This window comes from Rhinolophus sinicus, linkage group LG07 (genome assembly GCF_036562045.2).
Source record: "Rhinolophus sinicus isolate RSC01 linkage group LG07, ASM3656204v1, whole genome shotgun sequence".
NCBI classification, from domain to species: domain Eukaryota; kingdom Metazoa; phylum Chordata; class Mammalia; order Chiroptera; family Rhinolophidae; genus Rhinolophus; species Rhinolophus sinicus.
Genome location: NC_133757.1, coordinates 81021012 through 81041207, shown reverse-complemented (window position 1 = coordinate 81041207; position 20196 = coordinate 81021012). Strand labels below are relative to the sequence as shown.

The window sequence follows — 20196 nt, the reverse complement described above, 5'->3', positions numbered from 1 at the left end:
GCTGGGGTAGAACCTGGGAGATGAAGGCCAGGCCATGATCAGGGGAGCAGCGGTGGTGGGGTGTTGGCAGTTCAGGAGGTGAGGAAGGCTAGGATCTGGATTCCAGTGAGGCTCCTCTGTCTTGCCCGCTACTTGCAGTCCTTCCAGGGAGGCTGGGGTTGGCCCCACGCTGGCTGTGTATGTGATCAGGAGAAGGAGCTCACTAGGGCTTGTTTGTCCCACTTACAATCATGACTGTTGACCAGTCGGGACTGGGTGTCCTAAAGAAAGTCGGACTCCCCTAGTGACCCTCTAATGCTCTTTGTGCTTCTGTGCCTTCCTGGCCCCTTTGTTCATTCTGGTAGAGCTGTAATGTTTTAAGATGCCCTTGCCTCCCAACTCCTTCTCAAACCTAATAGACTTGAAGCAATATCTGGGCCCTCCAGACATGAATGCTGAGTAGCTCAGCACTCCAGCAGGGAAGCCATCCCAGGGCCAGGTTCCTGTCCCCTTTCAGTCGGGAGGACCACAGCTTATAGGATCATGGTGGTCACTGGGACAAGTGGAGGCAACAGGAGGAAGGGCAGACAGCTGTGGTTTTGGGAGAGGGCTGATGTGGCACCCGCCTGGCCTTAGACTCTGTCTAGCTTGTGGAGGTTGGGGTGGGGCGTTTCAAATACTGAGTACCAGAACAGACTAAACTCCCTGTCCTAGTGGAGCTAACACTCTAGTTGGGGGAAACAGACAAGAAGCAAAGTATAGGACACATCAGAGATAGTTAAACATTTTGGAGGAAAAGTATGGAAGGAGGACCGTGATGAGAGTGGGAGAGCTGGCAATTTTAAATTGGTCAGGGATGGCCTCCCTGAAACACTATTTGTCCCAAGTTCTGAAGGAAGTGGGACTGGCAGTGAAGATGGTCCTTGGAAGTGTTCCAGGCCGAAGGAACGGCAGGTGCAAAGACCCCAAGCTGAAACCATGCCTGCCTTGAAGAAGAGGGAGCAAGTAGGTTTTGGAACAGGAGACATGTCCCCTTTCACTTCCTGCCTATACACAGTAAGGCTTGTCTGGTTTATTTTCCACGTCGGCTCAAAGAGCTCTCTTTCCTACTTTGGGGCTGCTGAGCTGGCCCAGATGTGATGTTAGCCTTGAGGATGTAGCATTGGGGGGAGGGGACATAGGAAGCCAATGGAACCACCTCTATCTCCTCCTCACTCAAAGCCACCAGCAGCTGCTGGATCTTAAAAAAGAAACACAAGTGGGAGAAGTAGGTCGACTCTGCAGCAGCTCAGCCTCTATTCTGGAGCGTCAGGAGGCAGAAGGAGCTGATGGAGTCCTGGCATCTCCATCCACAGTGCTCACCAGCCCTGACCTGGGGAAAGTATGAAGGGGGAGGAAAATCAAATTTCAGGTTTTGGTGAGTCACATAGCCCTGGCTTCAAACTATTCTGGTGCCTGTTTGCTGTGTGATCTTGGGTAAGTCAGCCTTTCTTTGGTTAAGGTTCTTCATCTGTAAAATAGGGGTAACATGCAGAAGCATCTCTAGAGACAAGCACTGTCTGAACGTTAGGGAATCAATGTTCATTCATACAGTCTATGTTAACCCTGACATTAAAAAAAAAAATGTATTGGGGAATAAATATTGGAGAACAGTGTGTTTCTCCAGGGCCCATAAGCTCCATGTTATTGTCCTTCAGTCTAGCTGTGGAGGGCGCAGCTCAACTCCAAGTCCAGTTGTCATTTTCAATCTTTAGTTGCAGGGGCGCAGCCCACCATCCCATGCGGGAATTGAACCCACAACCTGTTCAGAGCTCCTGCTCTAACCAACTGAGCCATCTGGCCGCCCCAGCCCCCAGCCCAGATATTTCAAACAGCTGTCTTTGCTTCTCTGGGTGAAGCAACTGCCTTGTGTTTGGTGGTCATATTTGAGAAATCCTGACCTTTACACGCAGGTGCAGTATGATGAGATGCTCAGGCAGGGAGGCTGTTGTAAAGTGAGAGGCGTTTGTCTCCCATCTCAGATTCAAGGTTGGGGAATCAGCTCCTTGCGTTTCTTGCCCTAAACGCTTCTAGTTGAAATAAGTTTGCTGTGCACAGGGCTGTTGTGAGAATTACGTTTGGAAACCCTCTGACAGACAGTAGGTGCTTGAGGAATGTGTGTGGGCGGGGGGCAGGGGGACGAGAGTCCCAATTCAGTATTCAAATCCACCAACTGGGGAGAGGAAGAAAGACTTCCGTGGTCACACGAGGCCCAATACTGTGGATCACACAGGCAGCAGGGGCCACTTTATTCTGCCCGGACTCCTCTCACCCTTGAGGTTTGTGCAGGGCTGCTGGAAACCGGACGTCTTAAAAGGGAGGGAATGAGCACTAACATTCTCTCCTGCGTCTCTAACTCGCTTCCCACATGACCCTTATCTGGGGCAACCACCAACCCTGAATAGAAAACTCCTACCGTTCGTACCCTTTCCCCGAATCCTCCAAACCTAGTTCCAGCCGCTCAGCCTCACTCTTCCTTCTGCTCAACGCCCACATCCAGGGCTCTCTAGATCCCCGAGTTTTGAGTCTCAGCCAGAGCCCGTAAGCGGGCGCCTGGCAGGACGGAATTTGTAGTTCCAGGCAAGCTCCTGAGCCAGGGAAGGCCAATGCGCATGCGTAGGCGCCGGCTTTTCGCACGTGTCCTCCAAGTCTGGTTTCTGTCTAGCCCAGCCTGCTGAGGTGAGAATTCAGCCCGACTGTCGGACGGAGTTAGGCACCAGCTGACCTTTCCGAAGCCAGTACTGGTTAAGAGAGGTCTTAGGTCCTATTTTTCATGAGTGAATGGAGCCGGAACTGACTTTGCCAATGGGAAATGGGCTGAGAAGCCTGTTCACCTCCTCCAGGCTGGGGCAAAAATTGACTTCGTGCCTCTCCCGAGGCCAAAAAGTCTCGGGACAGGGCTGGGTTGTCCTTTGGGATCAGAGACCTAGTTAATTAAGTAAATTTAGTAAATATTGATTTAGGGAAGGGCTGAATACGTGTACAGTGAAAGTTCGGCCTTGAGCCTCGGGGGCTAGGCACTGCGTTATAAGAGAACAAATTTTGGTGATGCTTAACTTAGATTATCTCTAACCAAGCAAACTATAAATATTCTTATACTCATTTGACAAGATGGGAAACTAAGGCTCCGAATGGCAGGAGGTCACCCACCTTGTTATCAGTAGGGTTAGGAACAGAACCGGGTGCTTCTGGGTCTCCATCTCCTTCCTGCTCTTAAAAGAAAAGAGGGCCATACTTTGTCCTCCAACGGCACAAGGATCACGAAAATGTGTTTTTCATGACCCTGCTCTTGCTTGAATTTCCTGGGCTGTTCCACTTCATTCAACTTCAGGTGGGGAAAGGGATTAGGCTTTTTGTTCCAGCGTTTATTTTATTAGTTCATTTCATTTAAAATTTTATATCCTTGTGTTTTTTTCATATCTTATTAAAAATCGTCAAACAGTACTGGAAAATAAATAACGTAAAATGTGGCAGAGGCTTCTGTAGGAACCCAGCCCGTCTTAGGCACTCCCTTTGTCTGGTTTTCCTTTGTCTCTGGGGTATAAATCCACCCCAAGCTGTCCCCTTCCACTCCTTCTTTGCGCACACAGACTGTGCTCCCAAATACCCTCTGGATGGGGACAGGGAGAGACAGTTCAATTCTTAGAGGAGGGGGTGACAAAGATACAGCTGACTCTAGCCGAGAGGTTCCCGGGTCCACGACACCCCGAAAGTGCCCACGCGCCACCAAACTCAGTTTCCAGCAAAGAGCTGCTGTCAGGCCGGCTTGAGAGACGCTGAGAGAAACGAGACTCTGGGAGGACCGGCGGGCCAGAGAGGCCAAGAGAGCCGTCAACTCCTCGGTCACGTGACCCGGTCTCGGCGGGGACTGGGTCTCTCCGGTGCCAGGCCACGTGTGACAACCGCTCCTTCCGATTGGCTGGGCTGTATCAGTTTGAACGGCATACGGAAGCCGCCTTAGCTCATCCACGGCCGCGTTTTTTTAATTCCCTCTCTTTGGCTCCCTCCTTCCGCGCGAGTCTCAGGAGAAGCCGCAGCGCAAGGCGCCGCTGCTCCGGCCCGGGCCGGGTAAGTGGGCCTCATCCGGAGCTAGACCGTCTCGGCACCGGCTTGTTTCGACCGCCGCCAGGGTCCGGACCTATGCCGCACGCGGCCCGGGCAGCCGGGCCACGCCTGACCGGGAAAGGCCGAGAACCCTGTTGGGCCTGATTCTCGAGGCAGAAAGAACGGGCCGGGGGGGAGGGGGAAACCGAGCCGGGTTTAGGGGGTGGGGCCTCGAAGTCGGGCTAGGTCCCGGTGCCGCGAGAATCGGGTCAGTGGGGCGCCTGGGGTCGGGCTCCAGGGGATCTGATTGGGGGACGTCGTGAGGATCGGGTATGTGTTTTGGGGGTGTTGTTTCGGCGGGGCTTGGTTGGGTCTGATTGGGGAGGCCGCATTGAAAAGTTGGGGGGGCTTGTTGGACTCTGATAGGGAGGGAGTCAGACTTCCGCCTGGAAGGTTTTGCTGGGTCTGACTGCGAGGCCTCTCTGGGATCCGTTGGGGGGAATGCTCCGCAGGGTGTTCGGCCAGGCCTAATTGGGGGAAGCCGCAGGGATGCGACGAAGGGAGTTTCCGGCTCGAGATGGTGGGGGGCTTGGTGGAACTTGATTGGAGAAAGCAGCAGAGATCCGTCAGCAGGAGTTATTGCCGACCGGGGCAGGGGGCGGGAATGGGGGAAGGCTTGCCCAGACCTGATTTAGGAAAGGGACAAGGACCCGTCCAGGGGGCTTCTATCGCGGGGTGGGCGGGCTTGGCAGGCTCTTTCGGAGAGACAACGCGAAGCTATCTGGGGATTGCTTCGTACCTGAGTAAGGGGAATCGCTGTACGGGGTCTAGCTAGGTCAGAAAGGGGGGCGTCTGGCATCCGGCTGAGCTTGGAAGGACGGATAAGGGGAGACGGCAGGGATCAGGACGATCGGAGCGCCTTGGGACGGTGCACCTGGGGAGGATCAGGGACCAGACCGGGCAGAGGAGGCGTCTGAGATCTGGTGGAGTTTGCGGGCTGGATTTCGGGAGCAGAAGGGGTATCTTTCGTGACCGTGCCTGCAACGGGGAGACCAAGGCGGCCGAGGCGCTATCATGGGCTGGGGCAGGGCCCCTGGATGGAGAAGTGGCTGGGCCCTCGCCTAGTGGCTGCGAGGGAAATAAAAGCCTTAGGACCCGCAGCCAGGGGAGGCGGCAGGGGCAGCCCTGGGACGATGGCTGCGTGTCAGGCCTGATGAGGACCCACTGGGGGAGGCGGCAGGGGCAGCCCTGGGACGATGGCTGCGTGTCAGGCCTGATGAGGACCCACTGGGCCCTGCCACCGCCTCCCATGGCCCGGTTCCACCCCACCCCCCCGCCCGTACTACCAAGCCCACGACTGCGCGGCGGTGGATGTCTCAGTTGGCAGGGACCCCGCACTTGGGCTGGCGTGGCTCGGCCTCCTCCACCTGTCTGCGGAGGGCGCTCCTGTGGTGCTGCCGCCGCTGCCACCTCCCCGGGGGCTCAGCCTGCGTCTCACACGGAGCTCCGTCTCACACGGAGCTCCGCGGACCCAGCGCTGACCCAGGCCCCTCCCCTCACAGCTTGCCTTGCGCCATGGACTGGCAGCCAGACGAGCAGGGCCTGCAGCAGGTCCTACAGCTGCTCAAAGACTCGCAGTCGCCCAACACAGCCACACAGCGTATCGTGCAGGATGTATCCTTCCTTCCTTCCGGGCCTGCAGGCCGGAGAGAACGGGGACCACCCCCTAATCCCCAGACTCTTTCTGCAGTGCCTAGGAGCTGGCCTTGGCAGAGAATTAAGGATTAGAATTTAGGGTCCCAGTCCCTGGGGAAACGCGGCTCTATTGGGGGGGCACCTCTAGTTGGCACTCAGCTTTTGTTTAGGTTCATGGTTAAAATTTTTGTTTCAATTGGTTGTTTAGAATACTATAAGTTAAACTTTTAAAATATTTAAACCACTGGCAAGTTTCACAGGAAAATTCGTATTCCCCTTTTTTTAAAAAAAGCTGGCAACATTAGACTGTTAGCAGAGCTGAGAAGCAGCTGCCACCTTCAGACAGAGCCAGGTAGCCAACCCTTTCCTGCTCTGGCCAGGTCTTCAGGAGTGGTGGGGAGCTCAGGTATGCTCCCCCACCCTCTGGGTGAATTTGATGTGCCTGAAATGCTGCCTTCTTCTGGGCATGGGGGTTGATAGGTGTGCTCCCAGGAACTGGCTGCTTGGTCCCAGTGGTCAGAGATACTGTCAGCTACATGGTAGTAAGGGGGTCCCCCCCGGGGAAGCCCTTGTCTCCCAAGTCCCTTAACAACCTGACAGAAACTCAAACAACTGAACCAGTTCCCTGACTTCAACAACTACTTGATCTTCGTCCTGACCAGACTCAAGTCAGAAGGTACGTGGCCCTCGGTGCCCCTCCACAGGCCAGACCCCACTTCCTCCTCTGGTCCTCTGAGCCTCAGTCCTCTTCCCCCAGATGAGCCGACTCGCTCTCTCAGTGGTCTCATCCTCAAGAACAATGTGAAGGCGCATTACCAGAGCTTTCCTCCGCCGGTGGCTGACTTCATCAAACAGGAGTGTCTCAACAACATTGGCGATGCCTCCTCGCTCATCCGAGCCACCATAGGTGAGGCGGCCGGCTGTAGTTGGCCTGGGATAATGCCCTGAGCACTCACTTGGCCAAGAATGGTCTCAGCATGTTAAGGGTATGGAATCACTGGGGATGGTACGACTGTTACTACTGCCATTTTGCAGATGAGGAAACTGAAGCACAGTGAGGTTAAGGGACTTGCCTGGTAAGTGGCAGAGCTCAGAAGTGACCAGTGCAGGTCCATGCTCTGAGCCACACTCCCTCCTGAAACAGCCTTTCTTTTTTTTTTTTTTTTTTTAAGATTTTATTGGGGAAGGGGAACAGGACTTTATTGGGGAACAATGGTCAAATTGTTGTCCTTTCAATCTTAGTTGTGGAGGGTTCTGTTCGGCTTCAAGTTGTTGTTCTTTCAGTCTTAGTTGTGGAGGGCGCAGCTCAGCTCCAGGTCCAGTTGCCGTTGCTAGTTGCAGGGGGTACAGCCCACCATCCCTTGCGGGAGTTGAACCGGCAACCTTGTGGTTGAGAGGACATGCTCCAACCAACTGAGCCATCCGGGAGCTCAGCGGCAGCTCAGCTCAAGGTGCCGTGTTCAATCTTAGTTGCAGGGGGCAGAGCCCACCATCCCTTGTGGGACTCGAGGGATTGAACTGGCAACCTTGTGGTTGAGAGCCCACTGGCCCATGTGGGAATCGAACCGGCAGCCTTTGGAGTTAGGAGCACGGAGCTCTAACCGCCTGAGCCACCGGCCCGGCCCGAAACAGCCTTTCTTGCTTCTGAGGCAGTTACTTAATGTCTGCAATTTTGTGTTAGGTCCTGAGGGTGTAGCAGATTAAAATCAGAGCTCCCTACCCTTGTGGAGTTTGGTGTCATTAATGATTTAGCTGAACTCAATCAAACCAATAATGATTTAGCTGAAATGTGAGTTAGCTTTGCCTTGGTGTCTTCCTGACTCCTGGAAGGCTGCCTGAAGGAGTTAACAGAATGATGACCAAGAATTTTCCAGCAGTGTTATCTTAAGTCTTTTCACTACTGTTTAATACCAACCTTACTATTTGTTACCGACTTATTTCCCCACCCCCAGCTTTATTGAGATATAATTGACATATAATGACTTATATGTCTTCAAATCTATGTCAACTTTTAAAACTTGCTTTAAAAAGGTTTTTGTATGTAACTGTTTTAAATGAAAAGACAGATATGCTTGCCCTAAAGGGAAGGCAGTCTTAAAATGCAGTAAATACAGAAAAATGGTATTCAATTTGAGATAGCTGCTGGGGCATGCCAGAAGGGCTGATCTTTGGGCCTGCTTCCTCTGTGAAAGTGACCCTTAGCTCTGCCAATACCCCTTCTGAGGCCAGCAGAAGGATCTGGTCTTACCAAGCTCATCCAGGTGTCAGGTTCTGCCCTGAGTACTTGAGTTAAGTCACCGAAGTTTCCCAGTAGCCCTAGGAAGTCATTGGTCTTTGTCCCCATTGAAGCACAGAGAGGTTAAGTGATGCAGCCAACATCACACAGATAGGGATGGGACTGGGACTGTCCTCAGTCTACCGCAGGGAGCACTTTTCCTAGCAGACGTGTGACCGGGGTCATCTAGAGTGTTGGCAGGGCAGCTTCTCCCCCTGGGAAACACTGCCACCTCCTGGCTTTAAATACCATCTCTGCGCACGGACGTCACCCACATTCAGCTTCACTGCCCTCACGCTTCAGATGCCTGCTGCAGGTGGTACTTGCGTTTTGGGTTTCTAGGAAGTAGTACACGTCCTCCCTGAGGCCACTGCACCCTGCAGGACCTGTCCCTTGCACCCTCCCAGCCCTTACCTTACCCCACTGAGCCCCATGGGCTCCTCCCTCGTCTGTAAGCTCTCTAGGCTTGCTCCGGCCCCCAGGCTTTTGCACTTGTCATTCCCTCTGCCTTGGATGCTTTTTCTCTAGGGACCTAGATGGCTTCTCCCTCACCTCCTTCAGGTCGTTGTTCTGATATCAAGATGTCACCTGGGGGAAGCTCTGGACACCCAATTTTAAATTGATACCCTCACCATCAGTCCTTGTTAGCCGTCTTCTCTGCTTTATTTCTCCCCTTAGCTCTTGGTGTCTAGCCTCCCAGTTCCTATGTGGGTTTATCTTGACTTCGCAGCCTCCTTCATTAGACAACTTCTAAGGGTAGGGACTTTGTGTTTAGTTTTGCACTGTACCCCAGGGCCTGGAACAGAGCTGACTTACAGTAAGGCTCAGAGAATCTCAAAAGGGGTGTGTAGGGCTCTTGGGGGAGAGAGTCTGGAGAGTGGCGGGGAGGGCTGCCTGCACCCAGTGGTGGGCAGGCCTGTCTGCACCCAGCCTGAGGCAGCGTCCTTTCCCGGCCGCCCAGGCATTCTCATCACCACCATCGCTTCCAAGGGTGAGCTGCAGATGTGGCCTGAGCTGCTGCCCCAGCTGTGCAACCTGCTCAACTCAGAGGATTACAACACCTGTGAGGTAGGCAGCAAGCCATGGTCCGCCCGGGCAGGAGCTGGGGCTGGACCGGGACCCGTGGCCATGTGTGCTCCTCCCTGTTTAGGGAGCCTTTGGAGCCCTGCAGAAAATCTGCGAAGACTCATCCGAGCTCCTGGACAGTGATGCCCTCAACAGGCCCCTCAACATCATGATCCCCAAGTTCTTGCAGTTCTTCAAGCACTGCAGCCCCAAGATCCGGTGGGTGCAGCTCCCCAGGCGTCTGCAGGGGGCCTGGGGTGGGCGGGGTGGGGGTGACCCACGTACCCGCTCCCTGCCAGGTCCCATGCCATTGCCTGCGTGAACCAGTTCATCATGGACCGGGCCCAGGCGCTGATGGACAATATTGACACCTTCATCGAGGTGGGTCGCCAGGCTGGGGGTGAGCAGGGCGAGGGCTGGGCATCCCCGCTGTGGCTGAGCCCGCCCTCCCTGCAGCATCTGTTTGCGCTGGCTGTGGACGATGATCCTGAGGTGCGGAAGAACGTGTGCCGTGCCCTGGTGATGCTGCTGGAAGTGCGAATTGACAGGCTCATCCCCCACATGCACAGCATCATTCAGGTGTGCACACCGAGGCCAGCTGGGGCTGCAGGGTGGGGGCACAGGGGAGCTCCCGCGAGCCGGATAGGGCCTTACCTTCCTCCCATTCCTCCCCAGTACATGCTGCAGAGGACCCAGGACCACGATGAGAATGTGGCCCTCGAGGCCTGTGAATTCTGGCTGACGCTGGCCGAGCAGCCCATCTGTAAGGAAGTCCTGGCCTCCCACCTGGTCCAGTGAGTACCCCTCCTGCCTGCTGCCCCTCACACCCCACGCTCCACCTCTTCTATCTCAGTTTACTTTCTGTACCTGCAGACATTTATTTTGCAAGTGCTATGAATGTAACTTGAATGCCTTAAAAATTAGATAAGTTAAGGTGGAAAAAATGAGAAGTCAACAAAGGCTTCAGGCATCGTTGGATCCAGGTGCTCAAAGGATGTGAAAGGTATCTGTCTAGCCTCAGATCTAATTCCTCTACTTTGGCTTCGTTCTCAGGCATGACCTTCCCTCATGGCCATGCTGTGGTCAACAGCTTTACAGCTTAGGAACCTCTGAGAAAAGAATTTCTCTCTTGACCAGTATTTCCAGCAAAAGTTCTAGAACCAGCTTGGATTACTCGCCTATCCCTAAGTCAGTGAAGGCTCTAATCAAAGTTTCCAATCCCAAGGTACATGGGCTCCAGCTGAGGGGGCCGGCTGTCCTGCCTGTTAGCTCCCCTAACCTGGCCCCATCCCAGGGAGGGGCCTGGTGACTAGGTCACATGTCTCTGCTTTATGGCGTCTTAGGGAATCAGGCACCGTTCCAAATATCTCAGTGTATTCAGGAGGCTGGAGTTCCCAGAGTGGCCAGGTTTGGGTCAAAAGCCTTCTTGTGGAGCCTGGAGTGGTATCAGCTCTGTCTGTGTTACAGTGGTTGAGACTACATTCCCACAAAGGGAAATGAATGGGTGCGGGGCCCTCAGAATCAGCCTGTTCCATCTAGTCTGCCCGTGATGCTCTCATTAGTACCTCTGCTTCCTTCTTGCCCAGGCTTTGAAGCCCCCAGGGGGCCCCGCCTCCCGATGAACAGCCTTATCCTCTCTCCTGACAGGTTAATCCCCATCCTGGTAAATGGGATGAAGTACTCGGAAATTGACATCATCCTGCTAAAGGTCAGCCGGGGCCCATCGCTGGGCACAGGCAGGCAGGTGAGGGCCAGGGTGTTGGGGCTGGGACGGTGGTGGTCCTTAGCGGTCTGCCTGGCCCACAGGGGGACGTGGAGGAGGATGAGGCAGTCCCTGACAGTGAGCAGGACATAAAGCCACGCTTCCACAAGTCGCGCACGGTGACGCTGCCCCATGAGGCCGAGCGGCCGGATGGCTCTGAGGATGCAGAGGATGATGATGATGATGATGCTTTGTCGGATTGGAATCTGAGTGCGTGGCCCTGGCAGGGGTTGGGTGGTGGGGGTGGTAGGTGGGGGCAGCCAACCCTGGGTTCCCCCTCGGGAGGTGATGAGAAGCCCATGATCATAAGGATTCTAATCGTATCTGACATCTGATCTGGGGGTGTGGCTGAGGAGGCCCTGCCTGATGGGCTTCCCTGAGCCTGCCTCTTGGTTTTCCTTCCTGCCCCAGGGAAGTGCTCGGCGGCTGCACTGGACGTCCTGGCCAATGTCTTCCGGGAGGAACTACTACCCCATCTCCTTCCCCTGCTCAAGGGACTCCTCTTCCACCCTGAGTGGGTGGTCAAGGAGTCGGGCATTCTGGTGCTGGGTGCCATCGCTGAGGGTGAGTGCCCCGCCGGCCTGCCTGTGCCTGACCTCTGACCCCTGTGCTGATGTGAGACGGGCTGGCCCAGGCAGGGCTGCCTGGGGGAGCAGTGCCATTCCCGAGTTCTCTCCAGAGGACTGCTCAGTCCCTCCAGACAACTTTGGGATTTCAATGTTCCCCTCAGCCTGTGGGCCTGAAAGAAACCCCAAGCCCCGAAATGCAAGCCCTCTCCTTAATTCTCACAGACAGGCAATTCTATGAGGTCATAAGCATAATTATAGCAACTGCAATAATAAGAACAGTCACTTCTGCTGTGCTAGTCCATGGCAGGCAACCCGCTTCCGTGGGTTTGCTACTACCTGCTGAAGTGGGTTTCATAGACAGATGGATGTACACCACTTCCCTAGTCACCCAGGGTGCAGCTGGGCCTCAAAGCTGCTTCCAGCTGTGGGGCTGGCCTGCCAGAATGAGTGTGCAGTGGTGGTGTTTCCTCAAATTTCACATGGTCTGCTGCTACTGCCATGGCTTTCAGGTGCCCTTGTCCCGATGGGTTGTACAGCTGGAATGACCAGAGGGCTTTGCGAGTCTGTTACAGGCTTCACTCGTGACCGCCTCGGCATCCAGGCCTGTCCTAAAAAGTTCAGACATGGTGATGGGGCAGCCTGTTAGCTCAGTTGGTTAGAGCGCGGTGCTTGTAACACCAGGGTTGCCGGTTCGATCCCCGCATGGGCCACTGTGAGTGGTGCCCTGAACAACTGGATTGAAACAACTACTTGACTTGGAGCTGATGGGTCCTGGATAAACACACTTAAAATAAATTTTAAAAAAAACCTTTAAAAAAAAATTTTCCGACACAGCAGCAGGAGCCCTCAGCAAGAAAACGTTTCCTTATATGATAAGTGTAATACAGCTTACGTTAATACATGTGCATATATGAATAGACTACCTTAGGTGTTCTGCATATTCATGGGAAAAGACCTAGAGGAACTAGGTCCTAAAGCAGTGAAAAATAGATCACTTGTCTTGGATTATTAGCGGGTGTACCATTATCTGTGTTCTCTAAGTAAAAGACATATGCAATTGTTTTTTTAAAAAAGAAAATGAAAAATAGAGAAAGAAAAGTCATACACATCCAAGAAAAGTTTCAAAAGAAAAGTAGTTTTCATCCATTGGGGTCACTGTTACCCACAATGCCCGAGTCACTGTGCAGCCTGGTCATCTGTGAATGAATGAGTGACCATGATGGGGTGGAGCCAGTGGTGGGGAAAGGTTATCCAGATGCTGCTTCCCCTCCTGACCCTACCTTCCACTGGCTCTGACTGAGCCAGTTATTTAACTTGAGTCTCAGTTTCCCCATCTGTCAGATGCCATTGATTCTCTTCCCTAGAGGTGGGAGTGGCCAGGCTCAGCTGGGCTCAGGCTTCCTCCTGTGTCGTCTTTGCAGGCTGCATGCAGGGCATGGTGCCCTACCTGCCCGAGCTAATCCCACACCTTATCCAGTGCCTGTCGGACAAAAAGGCCCTGGTCCGCTCCATTGCCTGCTGGACGCTGAGCCGCTATGCCCACTGGGTAGTTAGCCAGCCACCTGACATGCACCTCAAGCCTCTGATGACGGAACTGCTCAAGCGCATCCTGGATGGCAACAAGAGGGTGCAGGAGGCAGCCTGCAGGTGACCCCTGACCCCTGGTCCCACAGTCCCCACCTTTGAGCCACTGGCACATGCCCTCTGGGAAGTGATGATACACATTGCCCCTGACATCCCGCTGATTTCTAACGTGTTCGTACTGGCTGATCCCAACTACCCGCTCCTGTCTCCACTTGCCTGTGGCCCTGCCCCGCCAGTAGACCCCCACTGAGCCCTTCCCCGCTTCCAGTGCCTTCGCCACCCTGGAGGAGGAGGCCTGCACGGAGCTGGTACCCTACCTCAGCTATATCCTGGACACCCTCGTCTTCGCCTTTGGCAAGTACCAGCACAAGAACCTGCTCATCCTCTATGATGCCATCGGCACCCTGGCCGACTCTGTGGGCCACCACCTCAACCAGCCGGTGAGACCCCACAGCGGCTCTCTCCTTCTGATCCTGTGCCTCTCGGCATCTGGTGATCTGGCGGTGACCCTGTGTCGCACGCCAGGGACATGGCCATGACCTCAACAGGCAGACAGACCTGGCCCCAGTTTAGTGGGGGAGACAGACAGTTCTGAGACAGTGTGGTAAGTGCTGTGCTGGGGGAGTTCAGGGGCCTATGGGAACCAGTAGGTGCTGACCCAGGTTCTGAGGGGGCAGGGGTGGGTAGAACGGAGCTTGGGACAGATGAGAAGGGCCTAGAGGTCTGGCTGGATGGTGAGGCCTTGCAGGACCCCGAGCCACAGCAAGGAGCCCAGGCCTCACTGCTCAGGCAGTGGGTACCTCTGAGTCACAGGGAGCCCTGCTGGTTCCCAGGCTGCCACCCCTGCCCAGGGAGCTCCAACTTCCTGCTCCTCCTCCAGGAATATATCCAGAAGCTGATGCCTCCGCTCATCCAGAAGTGGAACGAGCTCAAGGATGAAGACAAGGACCTGTTCCCTCTTTTGGAGGTGGGTGACCTCCAGACTCCCTCCTGCAGCCCCGCCCCACCCCTCCTAAGCTGACCTCTCCTGCCTTCCTCCTGCTAGTGTCTGTCTTCAGTGGCTACTGCCCTCCAGAGTGGCTTCCTGCCCTACTGTGAGCCTGTGTACCAGCGCTGCGTCACCCTAGTGCAGAAGACACTGGCCCAGGCTATGGTGAGCTCCCACCCGCCACCACTCCTCTGCTGCTGCCCTAGCCGTCGCCTGCCCCCCTCACCCGCCCACCCTCGTCCGTGCCCAGATGTACACCCAGCACCCCGAGCAGTATGAGGCCCCTGACAAGGACTTCATGATCGTGGCGCTGGACCTGCTCAGCGGCCTGGCTGAGGGCCTGGGCGGCCACGTGGAGCAGCTGGTGGCCCGCAGCAACATCATGACACTGCTCTTCCAGTGCATGCAGGTGGGTGAGTGCCCCCCAGTGGCCTAAGGCTCACTGTGACGACACCCAGCAGCCTGTGTAGGCCACCTTGGGGGCTGGGGTGGGGGGCTCAGGGCCCGGTGGTAACCCAAGGACATCAGGGAAAGGGGGCCCATAGAAAGACACTTGTAATTATTTTTAAAAGGGATTCAAATAAGACATGAGTAAAAGCTCATTTTTCAGGCCAACAATGTAGAAAAAGTAGAAAAGAGGAAATGTGAAAGCACAGGTCCATCCAACATCACCCCCAACCCATATATCAGGATGGGCAGCAGTTACATGTGCCCCCCTCTGTGGCAGTGCCCGGAGCGAGGCACTCATTCATGTGCTCCCCAAGTCCTAATGTACAGAGGGGGTCCACATCCTCCGTGCTGGCAAGTAGAAGGGTCAGGCTGTGCTCTGGGGACTGCTCCCCTAGCTGCCCTGCACTGAGGGATTGATTGGGACCCTGGCTGGTTGGTGGGAGGGGAGCCTGCCAAGCTGACGCCACCCTGACCCTCCAGGACTCCATGCCCGAGGTCCGGCAGAGCTCCTTCGCCCTCCTGGGAGACCTCACCAAAGCCTGCTTCATCCATGTCAAGCCCTGTATCGGTATGACACCCGTTTCATCCTTACCCCATGACCCCAGCCCTGGCCTCAAGTGATGGAGCAATGACCAGGGAGTACTGTGACCGAATTGGGATGTATTCGTACTGTCTGATGGGGCCTGCCCGGCCAGATCTTGGAGCTCACCCTGGCAGGCCCTCCCGCTCAGCACTCCTCTTTCTCCCCACCAGCTGAATTCATGCCCATACTGGGCACCAACCTGAACCCTGAGTTCATCTCTGTTTGCAACAATGCCACCTGGGCCATTGGCGAGATCTGCATGCAGATGGGTAAGTGTCCTGCAGGTGGGCAGGCTATGCCCCTCTTGTGTGTTCCCCGCCTGGGTGCAGAGCCTCGCTCTGACTGACAGGTTCCCTCAAGAGGGCGCTTGTGCTCCTCGAGGAAGGCTCCCATGGGCCAGGGGCAAGAGGATACCTCTGAGCATTGTTATCAGAGATGGGCTGAATGGCTGAAAGGCCATCTGTGGTTGGCTTCTGTAAGGCAGGATAAGAGGTCTGTTCTGATTGGGCTGTTGAGCAATTTCCCCCATCACCTCCACAGCAAGGCTGGCTGGTGTGGCCTCACCCTGCTGTCCAGCAGTGACTCCAGGGAAGCTTCTGGTATTTGGAGAATGTGGGTCTGTCTCGGGTTGGCCATGGGTCCTGGGCTGGGGACCATCTGGAGAAGGTTTTTCACTCCCTCACCAGTTATGGTCAGCCAGTGTCTAGATGCAACTGGGGCTGTCAGCGAGGGTGGTGTGGGCTGTGTGGGGCTCTGACTGGCTGGTCCCTCAGGGGCAGAGATGCAGCCCTACGTGCAGATGGTCCTCAACAACCTGGTAGAGATCATTAACCGGCCCAACACACCCAAGACGCTGCTGGAGAACACAGGTGGGCATCACATCTGGGCCTGTGCCGCTCTCCTGCCTGGCTCCTGGAGGTGGGCTTCCTGGCTGGGAGGGTAGTTGAGAAAAGGCCCTGGGAAAGAACTAGGGAAGGTGTCTGGAAGGGGTTCTGGGAGGAGAAGCAAGAAAGATGCTGGCCTCAGGGGAGACCCAGGCTGAGTCAAGATCCAGGGTCAAGCTCTGGGCCAAGGCTGGCGGGAGCTATTCCCTTGGGGCCCATGGGGCGGGGCTGGTGCCTCATGCCAGAGGCCTTGCCACGTACCGTCCCGGGGCCGCTCGGGGTTGCAGGTCGCCTGACGAGTCCCTCTGCCATTCCAGCCATCACCATCGGCCGCCTGGGCTACGTGTGCCCACAGGAGGTGGCACCCATGCTGCAGCAGTTCATCCGGCCTTGGTGTGTGCTCACCTGTGTGGGGCCTGCCGTACGGTGGGCTGGGCAGTGGGGTGGGTGGGACAGGCCCCACCCATCCCTCACCTGTGCCCACCCAGCCCTGCCCATCCATAGATGCACGTCGCAGCCCCTCTGCTCACTGGTCCCCTGCTTCCTCCACACCTCATAGACACACGGCCCACCCCAGCCCTGCTGTCCCCCATGGATGCCCTTCTGCCCCAGTCCTGCCTGCTGACTCCCCAGTGCTCACCTTCCCCACAGGTGCACATCCCTCAGGAACATCAGGGACAACGAGGAGAAGGACTCGGCCTTCCGAGGCATCTGCATGATGATAGGCGTCAACCCTGGGGGCGTTGTGCAGGTTGGGGCGGCTGGGCTCTGAGGGAAGGCGCTGGGGCTGGGCTCGGGCGGTCCCTCACATGGGATCCGTCGTGTTTCAGGACTTTATTTTCTTCTGCGACGCTGTAGCCTCCTGGGTGAGCCCGAAGGACGACCTGAGGGACATGTTTTATAAGGTGAGGCTCCCGCTTAGCCCTGATGTAGTCCCAGGAGGCAACGGGAAAACCCTCTGGGGGAGAGGCTGAATTCATCTTGCTCTGCTCTGGGTGCCCCCTTCCTTCCACCACAGATTCTTCATGGCTTCAAAGACCAAGTTGGGGAGGAAAACTGGCAACAGTTCTCAGAGCAGTTCCCACCACTGCTCAAGGAGAGGCTGGCTGCTTTCTATGGGGTCTAGAATGTTGCGACTGCCAGGTGAGGAGGCCGCAGGCAGGGGGCTGGTGCTGTCCTAGGGGCTGAGGTGGCACAGGCTCTGACTCCCCTCTTCTCTCCCTGCAGGTTTCTGTCTGCGTCGTCTTGGAGGGGTTGCTGTGGATCGCGCTGCGTCCAGAAGTTGCCGTGCCCTGGTCGAGGGGGGTTAGGGAGGAGTGAGTGGGACCCAATCCAGATGCCTTCCCTGTCCATCTACCTGCTACGCCCGGCTTGTGTGGCCAGTCAAGTGGTGGGCAGGTTGATGGGGCCTCCACACTCATCCTACAAATGGGAGGGGGGTGGGACTTCTTGGCAGCAAGGGCCCCTTGCTCTAAGCAGGGTCACCTCAGGCAGCCCACTTGGGCCAGCCATGTGGGAGGGAGGAATCAACACAGCCGACCGAATCTGGCTTAGGGTGAGACAGGGAGAAAGCAGGTGGGGAGGGGGGGTCCCTGTAGAGACACGTACTCACACGTACACATGTGGCCACACGCATGTGCGGGCACTGCAGCCAGCCAGGCCAAGCCAGCTGCCCCACCATTTCCCTGACTGCATGGAGACAGTAGAATTAGTGAACCCCTGAGTTAACCCGTAAGGCCTTCCGTGTAACCTGCATCTAGAGTTTAAGAAGCTTCTGCCGTTTTGCCAGAATTGGCAGTGATTGGGGAGGGCTGGGTGGGTTGGGGGTGTCCACTGGGAGCCCAGGGCAGGGGCAAGAGGATGGCTACCTTGGGGCTGCCCCGTCAGCACGCATACGCTTTGGACCTGCTCCGCACACTTCCTGCCAGCTCTGTGGCAGCCTCAGCCAGTGTGTCCCCCTTTGCCCCATTCCAGCAAGAGTAGGGATCACTGGAGCAGCCAGAGGTCCCTCTTTCTTCCTATCCTGTGCTTCAGTAACTTCTGAAGACACTGTGTTGGGACCTTTTTCTGGAAGAGAGCAGGGGGTAGCCAGAGCTGCTGACACCTACCCCTGCCTCTCCATAAGCAAATCCATTTCAAGGGCAGTCTGTTTCTCTGTGCTGAGAGCCCTCTTCTCGTGTTCCAGGCCCCAAGTTTTAACCCAAGGGCTGGGGCATTTAATTGATGGTGATGGGATGAAAGCTTATGCTTTGTTAATAAGAAGGAAACTGAGGGCTTGGAGGAGGGGAAAGGTGCCTCCCCCACCCTAAGGCCCTGAGGCTGCCTGTTCATCAGAGCTCCCAATGGGCTCCGAGATCCCACCAGATTGGGACAGTGATTCTAGGGACCCTTCTGGGATTCTTTGGGATGTGGTCACAGTGGGAGAGTCTCCTCTAGAATGGAAGGGAGTATGGTTACTTTCTGTTTGGCCTCAAGACTGAAAATGGGCCCTGCACTCCCCTTAATGTTTTCCTTTTTCTCCTCCCCTGCTTTCTACTTTTTTGGGGGCACCTTTTGGGGTTTGGGGGGGTTTGACTGGATTCCTGCATCCTGGGGCCTGCTCCATCCATCCCACCAGGGGCCTGGACCCCACCCCCATCACAGCCCTGTGTCTTCTCTCAGACAGGGTCAGGCCCTGCCTCTATTCCAAGGGGCACTTGGTGCACATTCCATAAACTCAGCTGGTTTCCCCCACCCCAGCCCTTTGAAACTCCAGCAGGTCTCTGGAAGCCATTTGTAAAAAAAACAAATGAAAAAAGAAAAAAAAAAATTAATACCATTTAATTTTCTGGTAATTCCAGTTTTTTGGAGCATCCTCTGCTGGGTCTTGGGGTATGTGGATGGACTGGCTGTCTGATGGGATTGGAAACCCCTTAACCCAGGATGGGGGTGCTCCAACCACCTTCAGGGAAGGGGGAGCCTGGTTCGTTGTCTTTTTTTTTTTTTTAAAGAAAACTATTTAATTTTTTAATTTATTTTTGGTTGATTTTTGCACAACGAAGTTGCAGCTTCTCAGTCTTCTCCCCTGCTCAGGGCTGCGGACCCTGACTGGCCTTGATCCGCAGTCCCACTCGGGCCCATGTCCCTCCTTCCCCTTCACCCTCTTCCTCCTGCGGGCTCCAGGGTCTGTCCATTTGTTACCGTGCTGTGCTGGGGATTGGCGCCGAGGTGGCGTGGGAGTCCACTTGTGTAGAACTTTGTTGAGTAAAGATCAGTTCTTGTGAAACCCTTGGTCTCCAGCTGGCCTGTATCCTTGGCTTTGGCAGTAGAGATGTGTGTGTGTGTGTGTGAGGGGAGCGGGGGGCTCAGAAACTTTAGAAATGGGGATATATAAGACTTAGGTCAGGAAATAATTGGGCAGTGGGGAAGGAAGTAAAGCACTAAGTAGGCACATTTCTTGGAACCCCAAGCCTCTGTTTTCTTCCTTGCAAATTGAGCAGGTGAATTTGAAAGATAAAGATTAAATGTGATAACATACATGTGGAGTGTATTCTCTCATACATAATTACAGCTCATTAAACGTCCTGAGTTCACTAAAGGAGCTGTTAGTGTTACAACCCAGGTTCGAGATCTCCATCTGCCTTAGACTAAACTGAGTGGCAAGAGGCAAGATCTTGCAGCACTCATCTTTGGCTTCACAACTCTGACTTCACAACTCTGGATCGCTGGGCATCTTAGGCATTTTTGTAGAAGTCTCAGCCCAGCACCAGGCCTGTGGGAGATGTAGATAACAAGTTATTGAGGCAAACGAGGCAAATTGCTCAGCCTTAGGGATGCACAAACCTCAGTATGGCCCAAGGGCCACCTGCATCAATCTGGGAAAACAACAAAAAAACCCCGACACATCCAACATTCATTAAACAAGTGTGTACATTTCAGTGAGAGGGAAGAGAAGATAAACACTGTTGTGTCCCATAGAGAAAAATATAGCGGGAAGGGGAGAGAACACGGGAAGATGTTCACAGTCTTACACTAGTGTACCAGGGAAGATATTTGAGCAAAGAGCCATGTGGCTATGAGAAGAGTCAGGTGGAAGGATCAAGTGCTGCTTAGAGATCATTTATGCAACACTGACTGGCTCAAGAAGCTTTCAGTAAGAGGTGCTGTGTTTATCAGTATGATTTTAGGTAATTCAGAGTTAACTGTTCCACCGATGGCTCTGCAGTTTTAGAGTGTATGTTTCTGGCTCTGGAAGGAGACACTTCGAATCACTAATATGCCCCAGACTGCGAACCCAGAA

At 54.9% G+C, this 20196-nt stretch overlaps 1 protein-coding gene, 1 long non-coding RNA gene and 2 other non-coding genes across 11 annotated transcripts; 3 read left to right on the top strand and 1 right to left on the bottom strand.

The window, feature by feature from the left end:
* Window positions 1-1253: 1253 nt before the first annotated feature.
* On the bottom strand, window positions 1254-2550 carry LOC109454953 (uncharacterized). The gene is made up of 2 exons (XR_012498082.1): window positions 2435-2550; window positions 1254-1351 (listed from the first exon to the last, which is right to left on the bottom strand). It is a non-coding gene; the product is annotated as an uncharacterized LOC109454953 (long non-coding RNA).
* Window positions 1297-18730, top strand: TNPO2 (transportin 2). 8 transcript variants are annotated; one of them, XM_074338042.1, is made up of 25 exons: window positions 1297-1455; window positions 5625-5736; window positions 6358-6433; window positions 6515-6664; window positions 8994-9100; window positions 9183-9316; window positions 9397-9478; window positions 9554-9676; window positions 9773-9891; window positions 10745-10805; window positions 10904-11069; window positions 11271-11423; window positions 12850-13075; window positions 13281-13452; window positions 13893-13979; window positions 14058-14165; window positions 14251-14409; window positions 14931-15018; window positions 15204-15302; window positions 15807-15902; window positions 16235-16310; window positions 16569-16668; window positions 16748-16822; window positions 16936-17060; window positions 17145-18730. In XM_074338042.1, the coding sequence occupies exons 2-24, from the start codon at window positions 5638-5640 to the stop codon at window positions 17041-17043; spliced, it is 2664 nt and encodes an 887-aa protein (XP_074194143.1). In that variant the 5' UTR covers window positions 1297-1455; window positions 5625-5637; the 3' UTR covers window positions 17044-17060; window positions 17145-18730. The 8 variants fall into 8 exon arrangements, with proteins under 8 accessions (XP_074194143.1, XP_074194140.1, XP_074194141.1 ...); XM_074338039.1 differs by having other exon boundaries at window positions 1372-1396; window positions 16205-16310; XM_074338040.1 differs by having other exon boundaries at window positions 1373-1396.
* Window positions 13134-13203, top strand: LOC141572976 (small nucleolar RNA SNORD41). Its single transcript, XR_012498565.1, has one exon. It is a non-coding gene; the product is annotated as a small nucleolar RNA SNORD41 (small nucleolar RNA).
* LOC141572992 (small nucleolar RNA ZL2) lies at window positions 15060-15134 on the top strand. The gene has a single exon (XR_012498579.1). It is a non-coding gene; the product is annotated as a small nucleolar RNA ZL2 (small nucleolar RNA).
* Window positions 18731-20196: the final 1466 nt, after the last annotated feature.